Source organism: Pyrus communis, chromosome 10 (assembly GCF_041283825.1).
Source record: "Pyrus communis isolate YQ-2024b chromosome 10, ASM4128382v1, whole genome shotgun sequence".
In the NCBI taxonomy this organism is placed as follows: Eukaryota; Viridiplantae; Streptophyta; class Magnoliopsida; order Rosales; family Rosaceae; genus Pyrus; species Pyrus communis.
In genome coordinates, this window is record NC_142574.1 from 1867062 (window position 1) to 1889136 (window position 22075).

The 22075-nt window shown below is 36.7% G+C and overlaps 3 protein-coding genes across 6 annotated transcripts; all 3 read left to right on the forward strand.

The window, feature by feature from the left end:
* Positions 1-4408: 4408 nt before the first annotated feature.
* LOC137729939 (WAT1-related protein At1g43650) lies at positions 4409-7726 on the forward strand. The gene is made up of 7 exons (XM_068468989.2): positions 4409-4819; positions 4911-4973; positions 5060-5176; positions 5305-5554; positions 5819-5977; positions 6978-7129; positions 7444-7726. The coding sequence occupies exons 1-7, from the start codon at positions 4617-4619 to the stop codon at positions 7562-7564; spliced, it is 1065 nt and encodes a 354-aa protein (XP_068325090.2). The 5' UTR covers positions 4409-4616; the 3' UTR covers positions 7565-7726.
* Positions 7727-9050: 1324 nt separating this feature from the next.
* LOC137729559 (DEAD-box ATP-dependent RNA helicase 21) lies at positions 9051-12172 on the forward strand. Its single transcript, XM_088677968.1, has 2 exons — positions 9051-11432; positions 11748-12172. Exon 1 carries the CDS (start codon positions 9148-9150, stop codon positions 11326-11328), a length of 2181 nt encoding a protein of 726 aa, XP_088534094.1. The 5' UTR covers positions 9051-9147; the 3' UTR covers positions 11329-11432; positions 11748-12172.
* Positions 12173-16341: 4169 nt separating this feature from the next.
* LOC137729169 (tubby-like F-box protein 8) lies at positions 16342-21661 on the forward strand. 4 transcript variants are annotated; one of them, XM_068468017.2, is made up of 6 exons: positions 16342-16633; positions 16981-17128; positions 17839-18269; positions 18509-18596; positions 19342-19474; positions 20735-21661. In XM_068468017.2, exons 3-6 carry the CDS (start codon positions 17922-17924, stop codon positions 21444-21446), a joined length of 1281 nt encoding a protein of 426 aa, XP_068324118.1. In that variant the 5' UTR covers positions 16342-16633; positions 16981-17128; positions 17839-17921; the 3' UTR covers positions 21447-21661. The 4 variants fall into 4 exon arrangements, with proteins under 4 accessions (XP_068324118.1, XP_068324119.1, XP_068324120.1 ...); XM_068468018.2 differs by lacking the exon at positions 16981-17128 and having other exon boundaries at positions 16365-16633; XM_068468019.2 differs by lacking the exons at positions 16342-16633; positions 16981-17128 and adding an exon at positions 17616-17725.
* The last annotated feature ends 414 nt before the right edge of the window (positions 21662-22075 follow it).

Genomic DNA, 22075 nt, shown 5'->3' on the forward strand with positions numbered 1-22075 from the left:
ATTAATTAATATTAATATTATATTAATTTTATGATATAATCATCACAAGCCTAATTCACACAATTAATGACTCAAACTTCATTCCAAATGATCAAATACCTAATCACTAATGAAAGTGACTAACCGAATATAAGGACCTCTAAGGATCTTGAGTTTCCCTGTATGGGACTAAAGGAGGCTAGAAACTCCAACAGTAGGCACCGGATTGCCAAACTATACATATAACTTATGTAGAATGAATTCTCTCGATCAAATACCTCCATCATTTTATGAAGATAATCCTGCATTATATTTTAAACAGGTGGGAGAGTCATACCTTTTTTTTTCTTTTTCAAACTTGTAATAAAATCTATCCTATTTACTTGAAATATTTTTGGAGATAAATCTTTTAATTTTCTTTTATCTAAATTGTAAAAGAATTCAACGTTCTTTCTTATGAGCGAAAATCATACGGTTTGAGAAGCCAACTTTACAACCGCTCTCTCTCTAACCCTTCTTCTCCAACACAAAAAAAAAAAAAAAAAAAAAGACCTATAACTCAAATCCTGACAGCCGCTGGTCCCTTGCTTCGGCTTGGGGACGGCGGCAACCCAGTAAACCCTCATATAGTCCTTCCTCTCGTCCTCTTTCCTACCTTTTTGCAAACAACCCTCCAAATTTTGTTGCACTTTTCTTTCCAAACCCAAGTGGCCCTCGAATGGCCTTGATTTGTGGTTATGGGCAAGATTTATGGTTGCGGTGGGTCGGATCCACTTCCTACGATTTGTTCTCCATGATGGTTGTGCGCTCCTCAGCCTACCCGCCGCTGAGCTGCCTTTCTTGGCCATATATGTGGTGTATTTTCGATGGAGGCAACAAATCTGTCTAGAAACGGTGTTGCCTTCGCTATGAAGACGAGCTGATTTGTGGTTCTATTCTCAAATTAGCTGCTTTTATTGTTTTGTGATGTATTTTGTGGTTGCTTTAACAATTGTTGTGGCCTTACTATTTTAGCAATGGTTGTTGGCCTCACTTTTTTGAGCAATTACTTTGTGTGGGCATTCGGTACCAAATATGACGTTTCTATCGTCTTTGTGTTAGATTTGTATTGTTTGTTGTTCGTGTTTGTGGTAATATTTGATGGTAGCTATGTGGAGGTCTATCTAATAATTTAGTTGTGGAAATTTCTCTCCAGATCAAGGTTTGGTCGCTAGAGAATGTGTACCTAATATGACATCCTCTTGTATTTTTCAGTTCTTATCAATAAAATCACTTTATCATTAATGTTCAAATTTTTTTTGTAAAGTTGGTCTTAGCTATACCACGACTTGCATTTTTGTTTATGAACTCTAGTAATAGTTGCTCTCGTCTTCAAATTATGTCCAACGTTAGATTAGTAGTCCTTTTCAAGGACGCCACCAATTTTTTACTTTTGAAGAGAAAACATAGCTTTATTGATAAATAAACTCAACGAGAGTACAAATCTTAGTAGAACACATCCCTACTAACATCCAGAAGCTCATCAAACCAAACTATTGAATTACCACTATATAAGTTTGACTTGGTGAAATGATGAGCCACTCTATAACAATTTTGCGGAATATACAGTATTGTATAAACTTGTTAAGTTGAAGGATAAATTATGAATTTTATCTCACGTCATTAAGATGAATAAGAAATTATTAAACAAAATGAGGAAAACAGTAAAAAAGAAGTTAGGCTTTCATTTTATGGGTATAATCAACTATATAGTAATAAAGGCTAATGTAAGTGGTTTCACACCCTCTCCCTTTCTTTTGAAAAAGCGACGAGGAAGTCAAGACGTTTTAATTATGTATAGTCTCACATGGGCGATATCTTGAAGCATGAGGTGATACGGTATCTAGAATTATTATAATACTTAATATATATGTATATATAGGTTTATTACAAGGATGGTCTATTGCAAAGATGATCTATTGCAAGGATAATCTATGAGGTGCAACGAAAAATAGACGATTTCGATCGTTAAACTTTGATGTGGTGTGAGCCCCAAAAAAACCAATTGACACATGCGTCCGCATGAGACAAGAGGCTGATATGTATTATATAAGAAGAAATAAAATACACCAGACTTTAAAAAGAATTGATAAGAAAATAGGGGGTTCTGGGATGGCCAACTTCTAATTCTCTTTAATTTTATATAAACAATTAACCTTCTACTTGTGGTATTTTGAATGTTGCATTTGCACCAAATTTGTCTTCTCTCTTATAATAAACAACGAACTAAAAAAAACAAAAGAAAATAGAACTTTTGAAGGAATAACACCAGCCGCCACCCCTCCACTGCCCGCCACTACAGGCTTCTCTCCTCATTTCTCCTGTCCGGCCACCAAGCCACCCATAACACCAACGGAAACTTCCATCTATAAGACTATACCCACTCTGAAAAGAAGGTCCTTAAAAAAGGCATCAAGAAGCCATCCATGCAAAGAACCAGCCATTTGGATCACAGCAGCCAAGTTGGAGGAAGCTAGTTAATGGGAATGCGTCAGTACAGGATGAACCATTCACTTATCAAATTGGAGAGGTATACCATTAAATTTTGGAAGGAAAACTCAATTGTCCCACCCCATTATAACTAACGCATTATAACTATCAAATATTCTAATCGGAATTATTCAATCTTTTCATCACATCTAAAGATTATCTATGCAAATGATATAAAAATAATCATTCAATTTGAAGATCCTTTACCAATTCACATGCATAAAAAATGAAGAAAATGTTTAATTATGACTAAAAGTATTGATTTGTTTGACACAGATGAATGACTAAACAATCTCTAAATTAAATGATTTGACAATACAAGAAAATATATGATTTCGATTATGATGTTTATATGATAAAAATACATTATTACAAAACGGATAGACAAGTCGGTTAGGTGAAAACAACAAAGTATTATCCCACATAAGATTTGCATGTTACAAAATGGTACGGTTCCACCAAATTGTCAGTTAGCGGATATTTTTGGTCTAGTGCATTTCCACTCAACCATCGTACTCGTCTGAGTGGTTTTCAATAGCAGGCAGGTGGGATGCTTGACGATGGTCTTTTGAAATTGATTGGAAGACACCTGAGATCTCTCTCGCAGGCCTCACGATCCTAATAGCAGAGGAAATGTAGACTATGCAAGCTTATCTTAATTATACCAATATTTTTCTTAATTGTATATTTTATATAAGTAATATTGGTTTTTTCCATCTCTGTCTAGGCACATCAATTATCCGGCATCTTCCTTGAGCATGCTCATATCATGACACAATGCGTGACATATAAAACCTACAAAAAAAAGAAAAAAAAAAAAGGAAATTAAAAAATAGTAGTGTATCAAAGCTTTTTGAGTATCTGGTAATAATTTACATTAACTTCATTTAAATTACGAAAGAAAAGTGAGTGTGAATTCGGGACGTGATGAGTTGAAAATGATGACCCTATCCATCAAAATATCCACCATTTGCTAAGTACTTAAGCTTAGAAGAACACTAATGCTAAATCACATTTTAAGTATTTATCGAGCTCGTCCATTGCACAACAATTAGTTCTGAGGCAATTCGGCTGGGACACATGTGGTTCAAGGTGGAGCAAGCTAATGATCAAGAAGGTTACTGGTGACTCAAGTAAAATACTTGATTAAGTTGAGCATGTTCAAGAAAAACTAGAGCCTAGAGGTGGTTAAATTTCCTGGCTGGGTGGAGCATTGCTTAAGAACTCCTAATCGGAGGTGGTGTTGCAAAAAAACCATGTCACTCTTGCAAGTGCGAGGGTTGTAAGGGGGACGTCAACTTGGCCTTGGTCTTGCTTGACTAGTATTTGGCTATTCAATGATGAGTAGGAATTTTTACTCAAGATTCTTTGTAGCTAATTCGTAGAATTTGGTACTTATGATTAAATCTGGTCTTATTATAAATCACTCTGTCAAGATCATGTTTACAAAAAATCAATTAAAACTAAAGTTGTTTAATCAATCAACTATAAAAATTAGATAAACGGTTCGTAATACTACTGTGGATTGACTAAAGAACCTTAGTTTTAATTGATTTTTTGTAGAAACAATCTCTATAAAGAGTGATTTATAATATGATCGGTTCTGATCATAAGCTCGACGTTCTTTGAATTGGCCACAAAAAGTTTGGAGTAGAAATTTCTACTCATTCTTGAATAGTCAAGTATTATTCGTCTCGGTCTGTTTGGGTTGTGTGACGTGGTACAAGCATGGAATTAATCATACATTGAAAAAAGTACCACAAATAAAATAAAATTACATAAACGATTCATCATTAATAACATAAAAACATTTTAAGATAAAACCTCACACTAACACGCGTCTAGAAAAATTGTGGCTGCTGAGCTTTATTAAAAAGGTGAAAAGTCTATTGACCTATCTACTGAAATATGAAATTATTTGTTGGACTGACCCAAATTTCGTATTCAATTTAAATATGTGTGTGTTTCATGTATGTATACATAAAAAGTAGCAAGTAGCCAATAAAACCTTGAAGCTGACTGAAAGCTCCTTGGAGCAAAACAAAGTTTAGACTTCAGATTCAAGCAAGCAACTTTGTCTATATATATTGAAATCCGACTTGCTCCCAATGCCATATATGAAAATGAAGTGCTTAGTAATGGAGAGGCATAAGGCTTATGTTGCAATGCTCTTCATACAGTTTGTGTATGCAGGTATGGCCTTGTTCTCTAAGGCAGCAATTTCTAAAGGAATGAACCCTTTTGTCTTTGTGGTTTATCGTCAAGCTTTTGCCTCCCTTGCCTTGGCTCCCTTTGCGTTCTTCCTTGAAAGGTTGTTAATTACTCCTCCTAATTAATCCCACTCTCCCACTTAATTAGTGTTATATTGTTTTTGAATCTTTTTTTGTTTTCTGAATTTTCAGTTCAAAAGAAGCTCCTCTTTCCTACACCTTACTCTGCAAGATTTTCTTAGTCTCCTTATCTGGGTACGTATGAACTTGGTTTAGTTTTTGCTCTCATCAACATTTCAGTTAATCAAGTTCTCTAATCTTGTATTATCTCTCTAATCTAGGATTACCCTGAGTTTAAATCTCTACTACGTTGCAATCAACTACACCTCTGCAACCTTTGCTGCAGCCACCACCACTTTAATTCCTGCGATCACTTTTTTCATGGCGGTTATATTAAGGTAATTAAATTAAATTAAACTTTATATGATATTTTACTTGTTACTTAAGGTGTGTGTGTATATATAGATAGTTAGTTTTGTCAAATATTGACGAAGAAAGTTGGTTTTTAATTAACTTTTTTGTGCAGGATGGAAAGCATTTCTATGAAACATTTGTACGGAGTGGCCAAGGTGTTGGGTTCTCTCACAAGCCTTTCAGGAGCATTGGTGTTTGCTTTAGTGAAAGGGCCTTCCATAAACTTCAACTGGTTTCCATCAAATCAAAGGCAAACTCCACACTCCTCCTCATCAACTTCCTCCACAGGAGGAGACTGGTTAAAAGGTTCCCTCATCATGATCTCGGCTAATACTGCATGGGCTTTGTGGTTAATTTTGCAGGTTCATCTCATCACCACCACTATATTTATTTATTGTTTATGCACGAGAGATTAGAACTTAAGACTTCAGGTGCATCTTATCACCGTTATTATCTTAAACTAAATGGAATTTTTCTTTGCTAGATAATTTATAATTAAGAAAAAAAAGGTTTTCTTACTAGACGGTGAATTTGGAAGATATTTAAGTATGGTAAAATAACGGTTTTCGTTTAATGTTCTTTTTTATTTTTGCCTCTTGCCTTATTAACTAGTGCTTATGTTCTAGGGTCCCATTATCAAGCAATATCCGGCAAAGTTGAGGCTTACCACTCTGCAATGCTTCTTCAGCTGCATCCTGTCAGCTTTCTGGGCCATTGCATTTGAGAGAAACCCATCAGCTTGGAAGATTGGATGGGACATTCATCTTCTCTCTGTTGTCTATTGTGTAAGTCATTCCTACATATCCACGGGCATATAGAATTCTTGCATACAACATGTATATGTTTTGTGCGGTGTTTTTCTCATTTAACTGATAATGATAACAATAATAAAATGAGTGAAAAGATCATTATATACACAAGTCGTATGCAAGAAATTACTATTCTCAGTTAGTATTTTATGATAGTCATTTGTATGTACCGACTTAAAAAATGCTTGCACATAACGTGTATATGTTTTACATGATGTTTTTCTTATTTATATCATACCATTCAAAGAATATGTAACAAAATCACTTCATACATCCGTTGTATGCATGAAATTACCATCCTCGACAATCAAATTTAACTATGCATGAAATGACTGCATGATAAAACAAAACAATTAATATTTGCAACTAAATCACAAAGATCTTTTGTCTTGAGAACTATTTGGACCACTTCTATATGTCATCTCCGACATTGAGGATTGCATGCCGTGCTGATCCCTTTGGACCATATAATTATTTGGACCACTTATATATGTTGTCTCAGACATTGAGGATTGCATGCCGTGCAGATCCTTTTGGACCATATATATGTAAGTGGCTCAATTAGTTCCTAAAAAGGTACTATTTGAAAATGTTCTGGATTTGTATATGGCTCCTATTCCCTCAAAGAGATGGGATAATGACTCATATTTTGATCTATTAGTATTCATAGGGTTGTTATGAGATCACATGCATATTTATCCAGCATTACATATAATATACATGGGCATGCATCTATATAAATATATCACATACATATATAGAAACATAGGGGAGCGCTCACGTGCTAAATGATTAGTAACTTAATACAACAATATCACATGTTTGAGCTCATTTCGTCATATTTTTTTCATGATCTAAACCGTTCATCTTTTAGATTTTTATTCATAGATTAGTTTTACAAAATTTTCATTTGGTCAGTAGATTTTTGTCGTGAATATTTCATTGAGTTCTCATGGTAATTAATTGGTAATGGCAGGGTGTAATTGTAACTGGGATTACTTATTGGCTGCAAGTTTGGGTCATAGAGAAGAAGGGCCCAGTATTCACTGCATCGTTCACTCCATTATCGCTTATTATAACAGCCGTCTTCTCAGCATTCATGTGGAAAGAAGCCATCTACTTGGGAAGGTCCATATCTTTATCTATCATACATTATTTCTGAATGGTGCCGAACATACCATTTACTTCAATTATATTTTATAGACTAAGAGATGTGACGGCTAATAATTGAATTTTTTCTTTAAATCATTAGAAAAAAGAATTCAACTATCAACCGTCATATCATGTGATTACATCCTCATTATTCAAATCACTTGATGCTAAAAAAGTGAAAAATTGAGACAATCACCAATGCATGTGGCGGTATTCTTTTAAGTATTGATGTTGAATTACACATATGAATGTGACTATTTTTGTGATCGAATTTAAATAACGTGTTGCAGTATCGGAGGGGGTGTATTGCTAGTTGCGGGTCTCTATGGGGTGTTGTGGGTAAAGAAGAAAGAGGACCAAAGGAGCCAAGAAAGTGATCAAAAACAAGAAAACAAGCCGGAAGTCGTATAACATGATATAGATGGGATGGGAGGGAATTTAGTATTTCTAAGTTTTGATTGCAGTGTATATAGACATGGATGCTATCACATAGATTTGTATTTGCTAATTAACTTCGAAACTCGGAGCTGTGCTAAAAATTATCAATGGTTAAATCTCGTGGATAAGCGTAAATTCCCATGGTGCATATATGGTTAAATTTGCAAGATACTAACAAATACTTTTAGTTTGAAAAATTCGACACGAAAACGAACACTTGTTATAATAAAGGTTAGTAGAGAGCATACACTTTGTATGTATGAACAATTTCTCTTAATAAGTGATTTTTTTTTTAATATTACATCATTATTGTTTTGTGCTTCTTATGTAAATATTGTGTATTAAAAGTGAGGGTAAAATTGAAAAAATAAGTATATGATTGTCATTTTCTAAAAAAAAAAAGGGTAAAATAGGAAAAATAAGTATATGATTGTCATTTTCTAAATAAAAAAAGAGAGGGTAAAATAGGAAAATAGGGATATGACTGTCATTTTGTCAAAGAGTAGAAAATTACTATTTTGCCCTCCTTTTTGTCAATAGATCAAAAGTGCGGGTAAAATAGAAAAAAAAAAGTTGATAAGAAGGATTCTCTTAATAGTATAGATAATATTTGGATAATAACCGGTACCCAAATATATTAAATGGGTCAATAGTATTATAACTAGTATGTTGATATGGTGTTTTAGGGAAATTTAAAGTAAATAAGGACTTAAAATTGACTAAAAAAAAAAGTTATAATAGTTGAGCAGTAGGGGGTCATGCTAATCGTCTCTGTATTGTTTCAATCCTATTAGATTAGGAATGTGATTGTGTATATCCTAACATATCTAGGATATCCTTATGAGATTCTACCATATCTCTTAGACTAGATATTATTCTATTAGAGTTGTAATCCTATTAGGATAGGGAATTATCCTTCCATACTACTATAGATAAAGGTATAATAGAGTGGAATAGAACACACCTCACAATTACAAATCTCTCTTTCTCCCTACTATTGGCGCACCCCCTCTCTCTATGACCTCCATAATCGTTCAGTAAATTATGCCTACAATAGAGCTGAATTTATTTATACATTCTAATGTAGCGGGCCATGCTAATCATCTTTGTATTGTTTGAATTTTCTTGTCTTTGTATTGTTGAATTTTATCGAATGGCCCATGGAGAAGCCTAGGCTGAATTTTTTATTTGTATTGTAGTCCATGAGATTTGAACTCAAGTTTTCCTCTAGCGAACTGAAAAATAATTTTTGCTAGATCAAAGAATTAATAATGCAATAAAAATCATATGGGCTTTGGGTTTTGGGCCCTCATATGGGCTTTGGGTTTGGATCCCCCATATGGGCTTTGGGGTTTGGGCTCACAAATTTAACGAAATTTCACTTTGATCCTTACAAGTATTTATGTTTCAATTTCAACCCTGTAAAATTGTTTCGTTTTCACAGTCGGTACAATTCCACTTGTAGTTTAATCGAAAGTTTCCCCTCCTTCAAAGTTTCAAACCCTTAACCCTCCGCAACTCAAAATCCCTTCTCTTCCCTTCCAAGTTTTCACACAATGAAACGCTCAGCCGATGGCGTTCCCATCGCCGCTTCCTCCGCCAGCGCCTCCTCCTCGCTGCCGCCCAAGAAACCCGTTTTCTTAACTAAAGCCCAACGCGAGCAATTAGCCCTCCAACGCCGTCAAGAACAAACCGAAGATCAAAAGCGCCACCAGAACCATCTCCTCTCCAGTCTTTCCCACTCGCGCCCTTCCTCCGACGCTGCACCGCCCGCAACCACCGCCAATTCTGACCGAGACCGAGATCGAGACAGAGACAGAGACCGAGATCATAGGGACCGAGACCGGGATAGAGACAGGGACCGATACTCCCGTGACCGGGAACGAGACCGGGAACGAGATTCCGAGCGGCGGAACCGAGACCGAGACCGAGATAGGGAGCGGGAAGAGGAGGCCAAGGCTCGAGAGCGTGCCCGCTTAGACAAATTGGCGGAGCGCGAGCGGGACAAAGAGTTGGAAGCCATTAAAGAGCAGTATCTCGGATCGAAGAAGCCCAAGAAGCGAGTCATCAAACCCAGCGAGAAGTTCCGATTCTCTTTCGATTGGGAGAACACGGAGGACACCTCTCGGGATATGAATGCTTTGTACCAAAACCCTCATGAGGCCCAGCTTTTGTTTGGGCGAGGGTTTCGAGCCGGGATGGATAGAAGGGAGCAGAAGAAGCTTGCTGTGAAGTACGAGAGGGAGCTGCGTGAGGAGATTCGGAAGAAGGACGGCGTAGAGGAGAGGCCCGAGGAGGCTGCTGCGCAGAGGCTCAAGGAGGAGGCTGCGGAAATGTATGACACTTTTGACATGAGGGTTGATCGCCATTGGACTGATAAGAAGCTTGAAGAGATGACTGAGAGGGATTGGAGGATTTTTAGGGAGGATTTTAACATTTCGTACAAGGGGTCGAGGATTCCGAGGCCAATGAGGAGTTGGGCTGAGAGTAAATTGAGTGAGGAGTTGCTTAAGACTGTGGAGAAAGCTGGGTACAAAAAGCCTTCTCCTATTCAGATGGCGGCAATTCCACTTGGGATGCAACAGCGCGACGTTATTGGCATTGCTGAGACTGGTTCGGGTAAGACTGCTGCCTTTGTTCTTCCTATGTTGACTTATATTTCGAGGTTGCCTCCCATTAGTGAGGAGAATGCGGCCGAAGGGCCTTATGCTGTTGTTATGGCGCCTACTCGTGAGCTTGCACAACAGATTGAGGATGAGACTAACAAGTTTGCGCAATACTTGGGTATCAAAGTGGTTTCCATTGTTGGCGGGCAGTCGATCGAGGATCAAGGTTTTAGAATTAGGCAAGGCTGTGCGGTTGTAATTGCTACTCCAGGGCGTTTGATTGATTGCTTAGAGAGGCGTTATGCTGTTCTTAACCAGTGCAATTATGTTGTTCTGGATGAGGCTGATAGGATGATTGATATGGGGTTTGAGCCACAGGTTGTCGGTGTTTTAGATGCAATGCCCTCCAGCAATTTCAAACCTGAGAATGAGGACGAAGAACTTGATGAGAAGAAGATTTATAGAACCACTTATATGTTCAGTGCCACCATGCCCCCTGCTGTGGAGCGGCTTGCTAGGAAGTACTTGAGGAATCCTGTTGTGGTCACGATTGGAACAGCTGGAAAGACAACTGATTTAATTACTCAGAATGTAATCATGACCAAGGAATCAGAAAAGTTCGAGAGGTTAAAGAGATTGCTTGACGAACTTGGTGATAAGACTGCTATTGTGTTCGTTAACACCAAGAAGAATGCAGACTATGTTGCTAAGAGTTTGGATAAAAATGGATATCGTGTGACCACTTTGCATGGAGGGAAGTCACAGGAGCAGAGAGAAATTAGCCTCGAAGGTTTTCGGACCAAGAAATACAATGTTCTAGTTGCGACCGATGTTGCAGGTCGTGGGATTGACATACCTGATGTGGCCTATGTTATTAATTACGATATGCCTGGGAATATCGAACAGTACACTCATCGTATTGGGCGTACTGGCCGTGCAGGGAAGACTGGTGTGGCCACAACATTCTTGACTATGCACGACACGGATGTATTTTATGATCTCAAGCAGATGCTTATTCAGAGTAATAGTCATGTTCCTCCTGAACTGGCGAAACATGAGGCCTCAAAGTTCAAGCCAGGTTCAGTGCCTGATAGACCACCAAGGCGTAATGATACTATTTTTACTCACTAAGAAGTTAGGAGTTCACCAGAGTTTTCGACGGAGGGCCCAACTTATTCTCCGTGTGATGGTGTTTGGTGGCTGAGACATCTTTGCTTAATGCTGGAACTGAAGAAGTGAGTTGCTTTGTATGGGATTGTGCTCATCTAAAATTTGTGCCGTACTGTAATTGGCAAATTGATGTCATAGACTCTTTTGCTCTAGAATAATGTTGTTAACTGTTATGTTTGCTAGAATTATGACGATATCAGTTTGAATGTTTACTTTTTCACTCATCATTGAGTTTTGCAAATTATTCATTCACTTGAGTGGGTTTTCTTCAAATACTATCTTTGTCTGTTGATGTTTTCATATCACATTTGTATGCAGAAATAAACATTAAAGCTACTCTTGTATGCTCGTTATGTATTATGTGTGTATTATGTTCACAGTGTGGTGGTCACTTCCACCTTGGAGGTTCTTGGCAACATATCTCCGAGAATCTGCTGGACCACCTTGCTGGATGGCACTGTTTGGTTTTGGCGCTTTTCTGTGCATGCCAGATTTGTCGAAGCAATTTGGTATTAAGGTGCTGTTTTCTACTATGGTATGTGATTTAAGTTATTGCTGATATGTGGTATTATTGAGGATTAACTGTGATTAGCAAGGAAGTAAATATGAAGGAAGAGAAAATAAAGAAAGCTCTGTTTATGAATCATAACATTAAGTTTGTAAGTATTGGATAAGAATAGCTGGTTATCTTTTATAGAGTCATAAGATTTTGACAAACCAATACCATGTCGAAATAATTTAGTGTCACTGCTAGCTACTGCTGTAGTTTTGGCTTTTGATAGAATGTAATTTTGAGTTCTTGACAGCCGATAATATACCGATAACAATGTTGATATTACAAAACATGATCAGGAATCGAAGCATATAACATTTGAAGCCCGTTCGTGTACACAAGTGCAATATCTTTTACCCCCAAGGAGCTTAATCTTCCAACTGATGTTAACATATATTCGTATGCATTTGGTCTACAAGAAAATATGTTGTTTCATGGTTTTGGTATTGAAAAGTGGTATTGTTGAACTGCATTTCGTAATATCACCTTTGCATAACTGTTTATTTGCTCTGGTTTTGCAAGCCCTTTATAGTCTTAATCTCGTTGACATAATTAGGTTTTAGATATATCATGTGCAGATAGTCAACCTCATGCATCTTAATACAGAAAATTATCTTGTATTGAAACTCAATAAGCCAAATAATTCGACGAAAAGAGTACTTTGTTCCATATAATTTACATGCTGTTGCGTCTGAAAATTGCTCATTCTATGATCAAGGTTTGTTTCGACCGGAAACTCTTGCATGTGTAATCTAGATCATAAATCTGTGTTTATACATGTTTAGTGAACTAAGGTGACATTGATTAGTAGGAACGATTAGCAGCTGTTCATAGATTTGGATACATTCTGCAGATAAGTTGCATATATTTGAGCATATTACAGTCCAGATGAAGTAAATAAATGAACAAGGAGCAAAGTACTGAAAATTTCAGAACCCATATGTCAAGGAGGCCTTCTTGCCTGAGGTTATAACTTATAACATGCAAATATGTCATTGTTAACTACACCCTTGTGAGACAAGCAGTATTTTGCAAAACGCGCATCGAGGTGCACCTAGGCGGCTTTTGAAGGCAGGGGCGGTGATGTTGACGCGAATGCCCATCGGGAGTAGGCTGAAACGCCCCGGCTTTTGGAGCGCGGGGGCGGTGATGAGGAATAGTCGTACTATCAGAATTTTGGTGAGCAGTCAGTAGCGTCCCCGAGATCATGGTCGTGGCACTTTAGCCGTTAAGCATCCGCCGGGTCCAGTTCCATGTTTTGAGACATGATTATTTGGGCTTGCTGATTTTCTGTCTCACCATTTTATGATTTCCTCCAAATTCAAAGTAAAGAAACCATAGCCCAAAGGAACTACTAACATTCTAGGAAAGCATAATGATGAGATTATTTATGCTTTATATTTAATTTTTCGGCCCTCCCTAGCTTCGAATCCTTAGCTCCGCCCCTAAAAGAGAGCTAATGAAATTCGGAGAAGGCCACAGGGGAGACCATTGACCAAGAAGTGATGTAAAATATTAGTATAGCATAGCTAGTTTTGAACTCAACAACGTTACGCTATGAATAAAGGAATACATAGAATTAAACATAGGAAAATTTTCTTCGTAACGTCTGAGATTTTTCAAAAAATGATTAACATCTTCATTCTCCTCCCACCGCTCCCAAGTGAAATGCCATCATGAAATGCCTAAACCCGCTTACAAGGCAAGGTGTTAATTTTCACTTAAAAATCCCAAGTGCGACAAAAAAGCTTTCCAACTAACTTCGGGAAATTTGGTGATAAATCACATCATCCGAAACCTTGCCTATCTAATAATTTGGTACTTACATGTTTGTCTAATTAGATTTACACTGTCACTTAATATTATGGTTTAGTGGTATTTTTTTTAAATTTGTAAATGAGATATTTTAGGTTTGATTTTCGTTAAAGGCGAATATGAACCAAATTATTATGGTTAACCCACAATGAGACTTAACTCACTCCCTCACCTCTTAATGTAGATAATGTTGCATGTATTTATAAAAAAAATAATTAGATTGCACTATATTCTTCTTTGTTTCTGTTTTGCTTCCAAGTTAGATTTCAAGTTTCAACCACCATAATGAGTACGGTTGGTTTTTAAATAAATAAATTCATATTTTTGAGCCAAGAGGAGGGCAAGAGTAAAAAAGTTCGATCTTAAGTACTCATTGAGCCAATATATACCAAATTTACTGAGAATATAATATTGGTATATGAGTACATACTTTGAGCTTTACGACCTTCATTCGAAATCTTTGTAAACAATTTCATGACATTTTCATACTTTAAGAAATGGCTTTGAGAGATAAATTCTTAAGTAGTAAGTATACAACTTTCACATACCATAAGTCTCATGTCTAAAGTAACAATGTACTTATAAAAATGTGGTTGCTTGGGAAACTCAGTGGGACAAAACCAAGCGAAGGAGAAAAATCGAGGCAAATTGGTGGACATCCAAACAAGAGTGTTGTATATATTATTCATTATGTGGTTGTTCACTTTCTAGGTTAATAAGTAATATCTCAATAATTGAACACCTTTTTATGTAAATCATATACTAATAAATATGCACTCTAATAAGAAGGAAATAACACCTAGATTTCTCCTCCCCATCTCTATCGTCACTCTATTCTTTGTTAATAAAGAAAAAACAAACAAGAGACAGTCGTGCTGATAACATGTTGAAAACAACTAAGGTAATAAAAATAATTTTCTCACCAATTAACTTCAATATCACTTGTTTTCTCTTCATTGACTTATTTTCTCTTCATTGACTTATTTTAGAACATAAAATATTTATCAACCCAATCTTAGTATTAAATATCTTTTATAATCTTGTAAATTTTGCATAATTGAAGTTATTCTTTTAACTCACGTACATACATTTTAGTACAACTTGGAAATTAAAAATTGTGTCTAATACAATGAAATTAAAATTTGTTTTATTTCATGTGTTAGCTAGACAATATATGATTGTCAAATGCTAAGGGTAGTTAGGTAAACACTTCGTTTTTAGTTTTCACTTTTTGTGCTTGAAATATAAGAAAACATACGATGAATAAGAGATTAAGCATATGGATGAATAAGGGATTAAGAAAACAATTTTTTTTAAAGTGAAAATAATTTTACATAGTTTTTTACTTTTGGTTTTCATTGTGTGTACCTTTCTTTGTAAGGTTCTTCTACATTTATCTCGTCATTCTTCCTCCACTCTCATATCTCTCATTTCTTCTTGATCTCCAACGCAAAGACATATTCATGAATAATATCGATCCTTATAAATTAGAACTACATAAAAAATTACAACGAATCATGATCAATCGCAAAGCAATAAGCATACTTTACTCATTTCGTTGAAAGTCGAACTTATTAAGAACTGCAACGTTAAAAGGATTAATAAAATCGCTAAATTCCGATTTCCATATTCCATCCATTTTTGTCTGCATGCCTCTCTTACAGTGTAGCAAGTGAAGTAAGCAAAACTGTACAATACAGACTTATGTGGCATGTTGCCTGCCGTAGAAATTTTGGTCCCTTCATTAGACTATGCAAATCAAGTCGGCAATATTATATTGTTATGTAAAAGAGATGTGGGACCTAATTTGCCTATTCACTTGAAGTGCGCAAAATTTCTTACTCAATGCAGGAAGCAAATTTGTTCTTATACGGCCCTCCACCATTGGATGCTCTTATACAAAGTTTTAAGAGAATTTTAATGAAAAATTCTAGGTACTGTTACAAAGTCAATCATAATATTATTTATTTTTTTATTTATTTTATCTTTATCGTTAAAATTTAAAGTTTGTAAACCCCCTCCATTAATTTTTGTAAATTTTTATTTCTGGTCAATTCCATATTCCATCCATAAAATCCAGGCAAATTCCACCAATGAAATCCACTGACTACACACGTGGCAGCAGATGCAGCAGCCTAGTAAGTAGAGTCACAACCGCAAGGGACAACCTCGTCATAGCATACCCCATCAGGGATACAACCGTCATTTCACTATCCAACAGGCTTCCATCATGTTAGCGTGCCTCATGCCATAATCTTCCCCACATGCGCACACCATATTAAATCCTGACCTTTTCAACAACATCAACGGCCCAGATCAACAGCTCCGGTGCGTCCACAAGGTAATAAACAATTCCCAGAAGCACTGTATTACTCCTCGCAAATTAGAACCAAACGATGTCGTATGAGGTGCATGCTAAAGTACGCAGAACGTGAAACAAGCGGTTTGCGTCCGAATCTCGCTGTAGGATACGCCGTTGGTCGGGTAACGGAAACACGGGGAGTTGGTCTTTAGACCAAAAAAGTCAACCGTTAGGGGCACAATGGTCATTCGCATCAGTCTCAAGTGGGGTTCAATTAAATAAATTCAGACAAATAAATAAAACTAAACAATTTGGGATTAAGTTAATAAAGCTATTAGTTGGTGAACTGGATTGAATAAAGAGTTGAAGTCCGGACCACCTCAGAGAGAGAGAGAGAGAGAGAGAGAGAGAGAGAGAGAAGACGTTGATCTGGTTGTTCTGATTATCTGGTGTTTGGATCGCAGCTTTTAGAAGTACTGAATCATCACTTGTCTCAGATGTTTGTTTAGATTCCTGGACCTCTTCTTTTCTGTTTGTTTCTCGCGAAAATTTGTAGGCCCACCTGGTTTCATTTCTCTTATTGTTGGATTTACAAGGTACGTTTTTTCTGGGTTCTTACCTTTCTGTTCCAATAGGGTTTCTGATTTTGTGGGTTTTGTTTGGTTGGTGGGTTGTAAATCTCTTATGGATAATATCTGAATTTTCATTTTTTGTTCTGTTTTTAATTCAGGGGGTTTGCAGCTCCACATTTTTATGTAATTTGCAGCTCCACATTTTTATGTGCTTTCTGCACTAATTTGCTTAATTTTCATATTTTTTTTTTTTGTATTTTTTGTTGGCTTTGCATCATCTACTTTTGAATTTTCAGTAAACGGAAAATCAGCAAATAAAAAGCAAATTTTTGATGGTTTTTACCTTCAATTTTTGGGTGTTTGTGTTGTAGTATTTGTATTTGCAGTATCTCTACGAGAAGGTTTCATCCTTGCAAGTTCACTGATCTCCGAAAGCCTTAGCGGTGAAGCAATGTATCTTTGATCAGTGCCAACCTTTTCACATTCAGTTTTTTGGAATTCTACTTTGGTGGTTTTAGGGTTTGCTCTCTCTCTCACTCTCCTCACTCTCCCTCTCTAGATATATATATATATATATATATATATATATATATATATATATATAGTGTGTGTGTGTGTGACTTATGAAGCTAACTCTTAGTTGAAGGATTTGCGTTTAACTTCTAGGTCAACATAAATTAGAACTCTTTTTTCTTTTTATTCAGGTTACATCTATCATTTGGGTTCATATTTCAGAATCTGGGTTTTGTTTTCCGAGGTTCATTTGGTTTAGACCGTACAAATAGGGATTTCGGATTGAAACTGGTTTGAATTAGTTGTAGTTTGGTTTGTAGAAGATCAGCTTTAAACCCTGCCACCAAAAGATGTATCTGATTAAAGTTTGATACTTTAGGCTGCTTTAAGTCCATGTGTGAAAGTGAGACTTTATTCAATGGGAATCTCCTTTCCTTCTCAGTCTGTCTTCTTCCTTTATTTTTTTATTTTTTTTATTACATCGAGGGGGAGTTCGGCAAACCACACAATGGGCAGCCTAATTTGGTATCAAATTTGCCATCCACGAGATTCGATCCTAAGATCTTTCACTTACAAGTTAAAGAGGAATAACATGAAATCGTAGTACTGAGTGACACCTTTTTTTTCCTATTTTACTCTCTGTTATTAAGCTTTCCGGCAGGAATTTAAATCTTGCTTACGGCAGGAATTTAAATCAATGTTTGATTAATTTGCAGCTGAACCCACACTTATAGTTTTGGGGCCAGCCCCCTTGAAGTGGATATACTTAACATCTGGGTCTGTTGGCACGTCAGAGTAAATGTCATTCCGCAGTATAGTTCGCGATGTAAGAGATGGGTTTGGAAGTTTATCAAGACGGAGTTTTGAGGTGAGGCTGCCTGGTCATCACAGGGGGAAATCACATGGTTCAGTCCATGAGGTGCATGACCAGCATTTGGTAATCCAAACTAGCCCTTGGGCTAGCCTGCCTCCTGAACTACTGCGCGATGTAATAAAAAGATTGGAGGCTAGTGAGAGTACATGGCCTTCTCGCAAGCATGTTGTTGCTTGTGCTGCTGTGTGCAGTTCATGGAGGGAAATGTGCAAGGAAATCGTCAGAAGTCCTGAATTTTGTGGAAAGATTACCTTCCCAGTCTCCTTGAAGCAGGTGAGAGGTTCTCATTATTGTATTGCTTATAACATGGACTTTGTTGATAAAAGTCAAAATGCCCAAATATTTTTCTTTTAATCTTGTTACCCTGGTTTTTCTGTTTAAGTTATTTGTGTCGGCATTTATCCACTTAGATGCTCTCTTTTGAAGAACGATGTTTATGCCTTCTTAAAAAGGAAAATGATATTTATGATATCTGGTAGCTGAAACGTTGTTGAAATCTCTGCCTTTCACAGCCAGGATCTCGGGATGGAACCATCCAGTGCTTTATCAAGAGGGACAAGTCTAATTTAACTTACCACCTTTTTCTTTGCCTTAGCCCTGGTAAGATTCTCTTTAGATGGTTTTGTTGGCGCATAACGTTCAATTTGACATTTCATGTTCTGTGGTTGTTTGGATGATCAACTCCAAACTATTCTGTGTATAGTATTGTGAATATCTTTTGGTTATGCATTGCCATTGCACCAAGTTTTCTTATAAATCTTGTAGTGATCAGGGTGTTTTTATTTTATATTTTTTTATAAATTACTAGTGTCTCTTCTCCTGCTGTGTATTTTTCTGGTCTTGCAAATCATTTACTTGTGCACTTTGCCCCTATTTTCCGATGACTAGTGCATCCAAGGCCCTAAAGCCTAGCTAGGTGGAGAGGTCTACCGATACCTCACTAGTTCTAAGTTCTAATTTGGTTCAGCCAGTCATGCTGTCCTGCATCAAGACATGTTCTTGTCATTGAGGTTATTAGCATGTGCAAGGCTGAAAGCTTATTTTGATGCTTAGTGGTTGACCATCGCCGTAGGATTAATACATAAACAGTGCACTTATCCCACTTTATAATGCAATAAGAATTATCTACTTCTCCCTATGTGTTTTTTTTTTCAACGTAAACCTGCTGCCCTTACCCTACTTTGCCACAGTTGCATAAAGGGTTTATGTAACAAAATCTTTGTCAGCAAAGGTTGAATATCATAACTCGACCTTGAACTTCATTGACAAACATCTTTCCTTGATTGCATTACTGCATTCGAGTTTACTTTAGGCTGTTCTCTTGATCAATGCCATGCCCTTGCAGCTTTGCTTGTTGAAAATGGGAAATTTCTTCTTTCTGCAAAGCGGACGCGGAGAACTACTTGCACAGAGTATGTGATCTCCATGGATGCTGATAACATTTCAAGATCAAGCAACAAGTATATTGGGAAATTAAGGTGGGTTTTCTTCAACTTTCTTCTGAGCTGTAAATATATGTGCTGAAATTCATCTATTAGCAACTCTTTAAAAAACAACAATGTGAACGACTTAAAAACTTAAAAGATGTGTCATTGTTAATTCCCCAAAAAAGAAAACGTCATTGTGCAAACAATTTTTTAAACTTTGGTGTGAAATTGGAACTGAGAAAATGGCCTTATTTTAAACTTATTGCGCAGATTTGAGGGATCTAGTCTGAATTAAATTCATTTATTTTCTTATTCACCTGATGCCGCATTGATAAAGGATTAGTATGGGGGTTCTTCAATGTGATTCAATATTGTTCCTTTGCTTGGGTTTGCAGTAAGTGGCTCTGTCAAAAATATATTTTGTTTGAATAATATACATGAAAAAGAGTTTTAAGATGGTTAATTGTTGATTTTTATAATTAGCTGTTCTTTTGTCTTGTTGAAATCGTCTTGGTATTTATGCTTCTTTGGTTGCATTAGAATTTCATTGCTATACCTTAAATTTAAATGAGATTTCAACGTGAATAACACTGAAGTTGGTGCATTCTGACCATGGATTTGGATAAATCGCAAGGGTTTTCTTGCTAGCTAGTGTTTTGGTGCAAGGAACTTGTAAGATTGTCTTCTATTTACTAAAAAGAATGAAGAATGTGAATGTGCTGAAGAAGATTGTTCTAAGATTATCTTCTCTAGCATATTTTCATTTGACATTACTATCATCAGTATTTTTCTTAGCTGTAACAGTGCCTCGCTTGTAGGAATTTAATAGCAAGTATCAACTTGTTTATATTAGGGGGCAAAATCTCATATTTGACAATTTTAAGTAAAAAGTTCTCTCCCATGTATTTGCTGTTCTCTATAAACCTTTGATTTCAGCCCACTTTCCATGATCGATTGAACTCTACTTATATCAGTCCGTTTAATTAGTAATGTATCAACTTCACATCAATTGTCTTGTCACTCATTTGAATCATCTTTGCCGCTTTGCATGCCATCCAAAATTGGTGCTTTCTAAGTTCCCATGGATGTGTATATGTTCATGCTTAAATCCATTTATTCTTATATGGTAGACATGTTTCTTGAATTTTTAGCAGTTCGTAGTATTGAAAACATAGCTAAACAAATCAATTTACTGGTATACTACATATAAAAGTCCTTATTCAATATCTCCCTGGAACTTTGATTTCACCTGGTTTACAGACTTTAAGACTAATGGGCATCTTCCATTCCCCTTTTCCCCATATTTTTCAGGTCTAATTTTCTAGGCACCAAATTTATTATTTATGATACCCAACCTCCCTACAACAGTGCCCAGCTTCCCCCACCTGGGCGAAGCCGCCGGTTCTACTCTAAAAAGGTTTCTCCCAAGCTCCCCACTGGCAGCTACAACATCGCACAGGTGTCGTACGAGTTAAATGTGCTTGGCACAAGAGGGCCACGGAGGATGCACTGCACCATGCACTCAATCCCTGCTGCATCCCTTGAGCCTGGTGGCATTGTCCCTGGCCAGCCTGAGATTCTCCAACGCTCCCTTGAGGACTCATTCCGAAGCATTTCCTTCTCAAAATCAATTGTTGATTCAAGTGAGTTTAGCAGTGCACGATTCTCTGATATAGTTGGGGCCCATTGCGAAGAAGATGGAAAGGAAAGACCATTAGTTCTTCGGAACAAGGCACCAAGGTGGCATGAACAGTTGCAGTGTTGGTGCTTAAACTTCCGGGGAAGGGTGACAGTTGCCTCTGTCAAAAACTTCCAGTTAATAGCGGCTGCACCTTCTGCTGCTGGCGCGCCAACACCATCTCAACCACCACAGCCAACCTCTTCTGACCACGACAAGGTCATACTTCAGTTTGGTAAGGTTGGGAAGGATATGTTTACTATGGATTACCGGTATCCATTGTCTGCGTTTCAGGCTTTTGCGATCTGCTTGAGCAGTTTCGACACCAAATTAGCATGTGAATAGAGAGAAATTATGGCAAGAAATAGAAAGCGTAGTTGGTAATTCTTTTTTCATCATTTTCTAGCTTCTCATATAGATTGTTGTTGTTGTATGATGACATTGTTAAATCTCATAGCAGACTGAAGTGCAGAGCAACAGAAGTGCACACTGCATGAGGCCCTCTGTTTTTTTTTTTTTAATTTTCTTATTAATGTTTATTATATTGTTCTGTTTTTTTCTTTCTTTCTTTCTTGTGTTTTTCTTTTCATATTTTCTTTTTTGTTAAAGACTATTGTTTTATTATATATGCTTTGGAAAGAAAAATTAATTGAGAATCAAGAGATAAAAATAAGGGCAAGTTGTAAGAATGCTCACATTTTGACATTTGCTTCGGTTGTAGAAATGATCTGTTTCTAGTAAAAACTGCATATTGATCATAGGAGGTGGATTGTTTGCCCTTTCATTTCCATACTCTTCTCATGCCATCCTATAATGTGTGGTCATGGTTAAGTTACGTCAACATTTTATATTAATTTTTTATAGAAATAATAAAACAAAAAGTAATAGGAATATAAAATGTTGACATGGTTTAATCGTGTACACATAAACAGGAGGGGATCGGGAGAGTATGGAAATGGTAGGGTAGACAATCC

What these genes read in the sequence shown, in the direction of transcription:
- LOC137729939 (XM_068468989.2), top strand. Translation starts at nt 4,617, where the DNA reads ATGCCATATATGAAAATGAAGTGCTTAGTAATGGAGAGGCATAAGGCT. An exon ending in CTTTGTGGTTAATTTTGCAG is followed by an intron (nt 5,555 to 5,818) that starts GTTCATCTCATC and finishes CTTATGTTCTAG; the next exon opens with GGTCCCATTATCAAGCAATA. An exon ending in TTCTCTCTGTTGTCTATTGT is followed by an intron (nt 5,978 to 6,977) that starts GTAAGTCATTCC and finishes TGGTAATGGCAG; the next exon opens with GGTGTAATTGTAACTGGGAT.
- LOC137729559 (XM_088677968.1), top strand. Translation starts at nt 9,148, where the DNA reads ATGAAACGCTCAGCCGATGGCGTTCCCATCGCCGCTTCCTCCGCCAGC.
- LOC137729169 (XM_068468017.2), top strand. Translation starts at nt 17,922, where the DNA reads ATGTCATTCCGCAGTATAGTTCGCGATGTAAGAGATGGGTTTGGAAGT. An exon ending in TCCCAGTCTCCTTGAAGCAG is followed by an intron (nt 18,270 to 18,508) that starts GTGAGAGGTTCT and finishes TGCCTTTCACAG; the next exon opens with CCAGGATCTCGGGATGGAAC. An exon ending in AAGTATATTGGGAAATTAAG is followed by an intron (nt 19,475 to 20,734) that starts GTGGGTTTTCTT and finishes CATATTTTTCAG; the next exon opens with GTCTAATTTTCTAGGCACCA.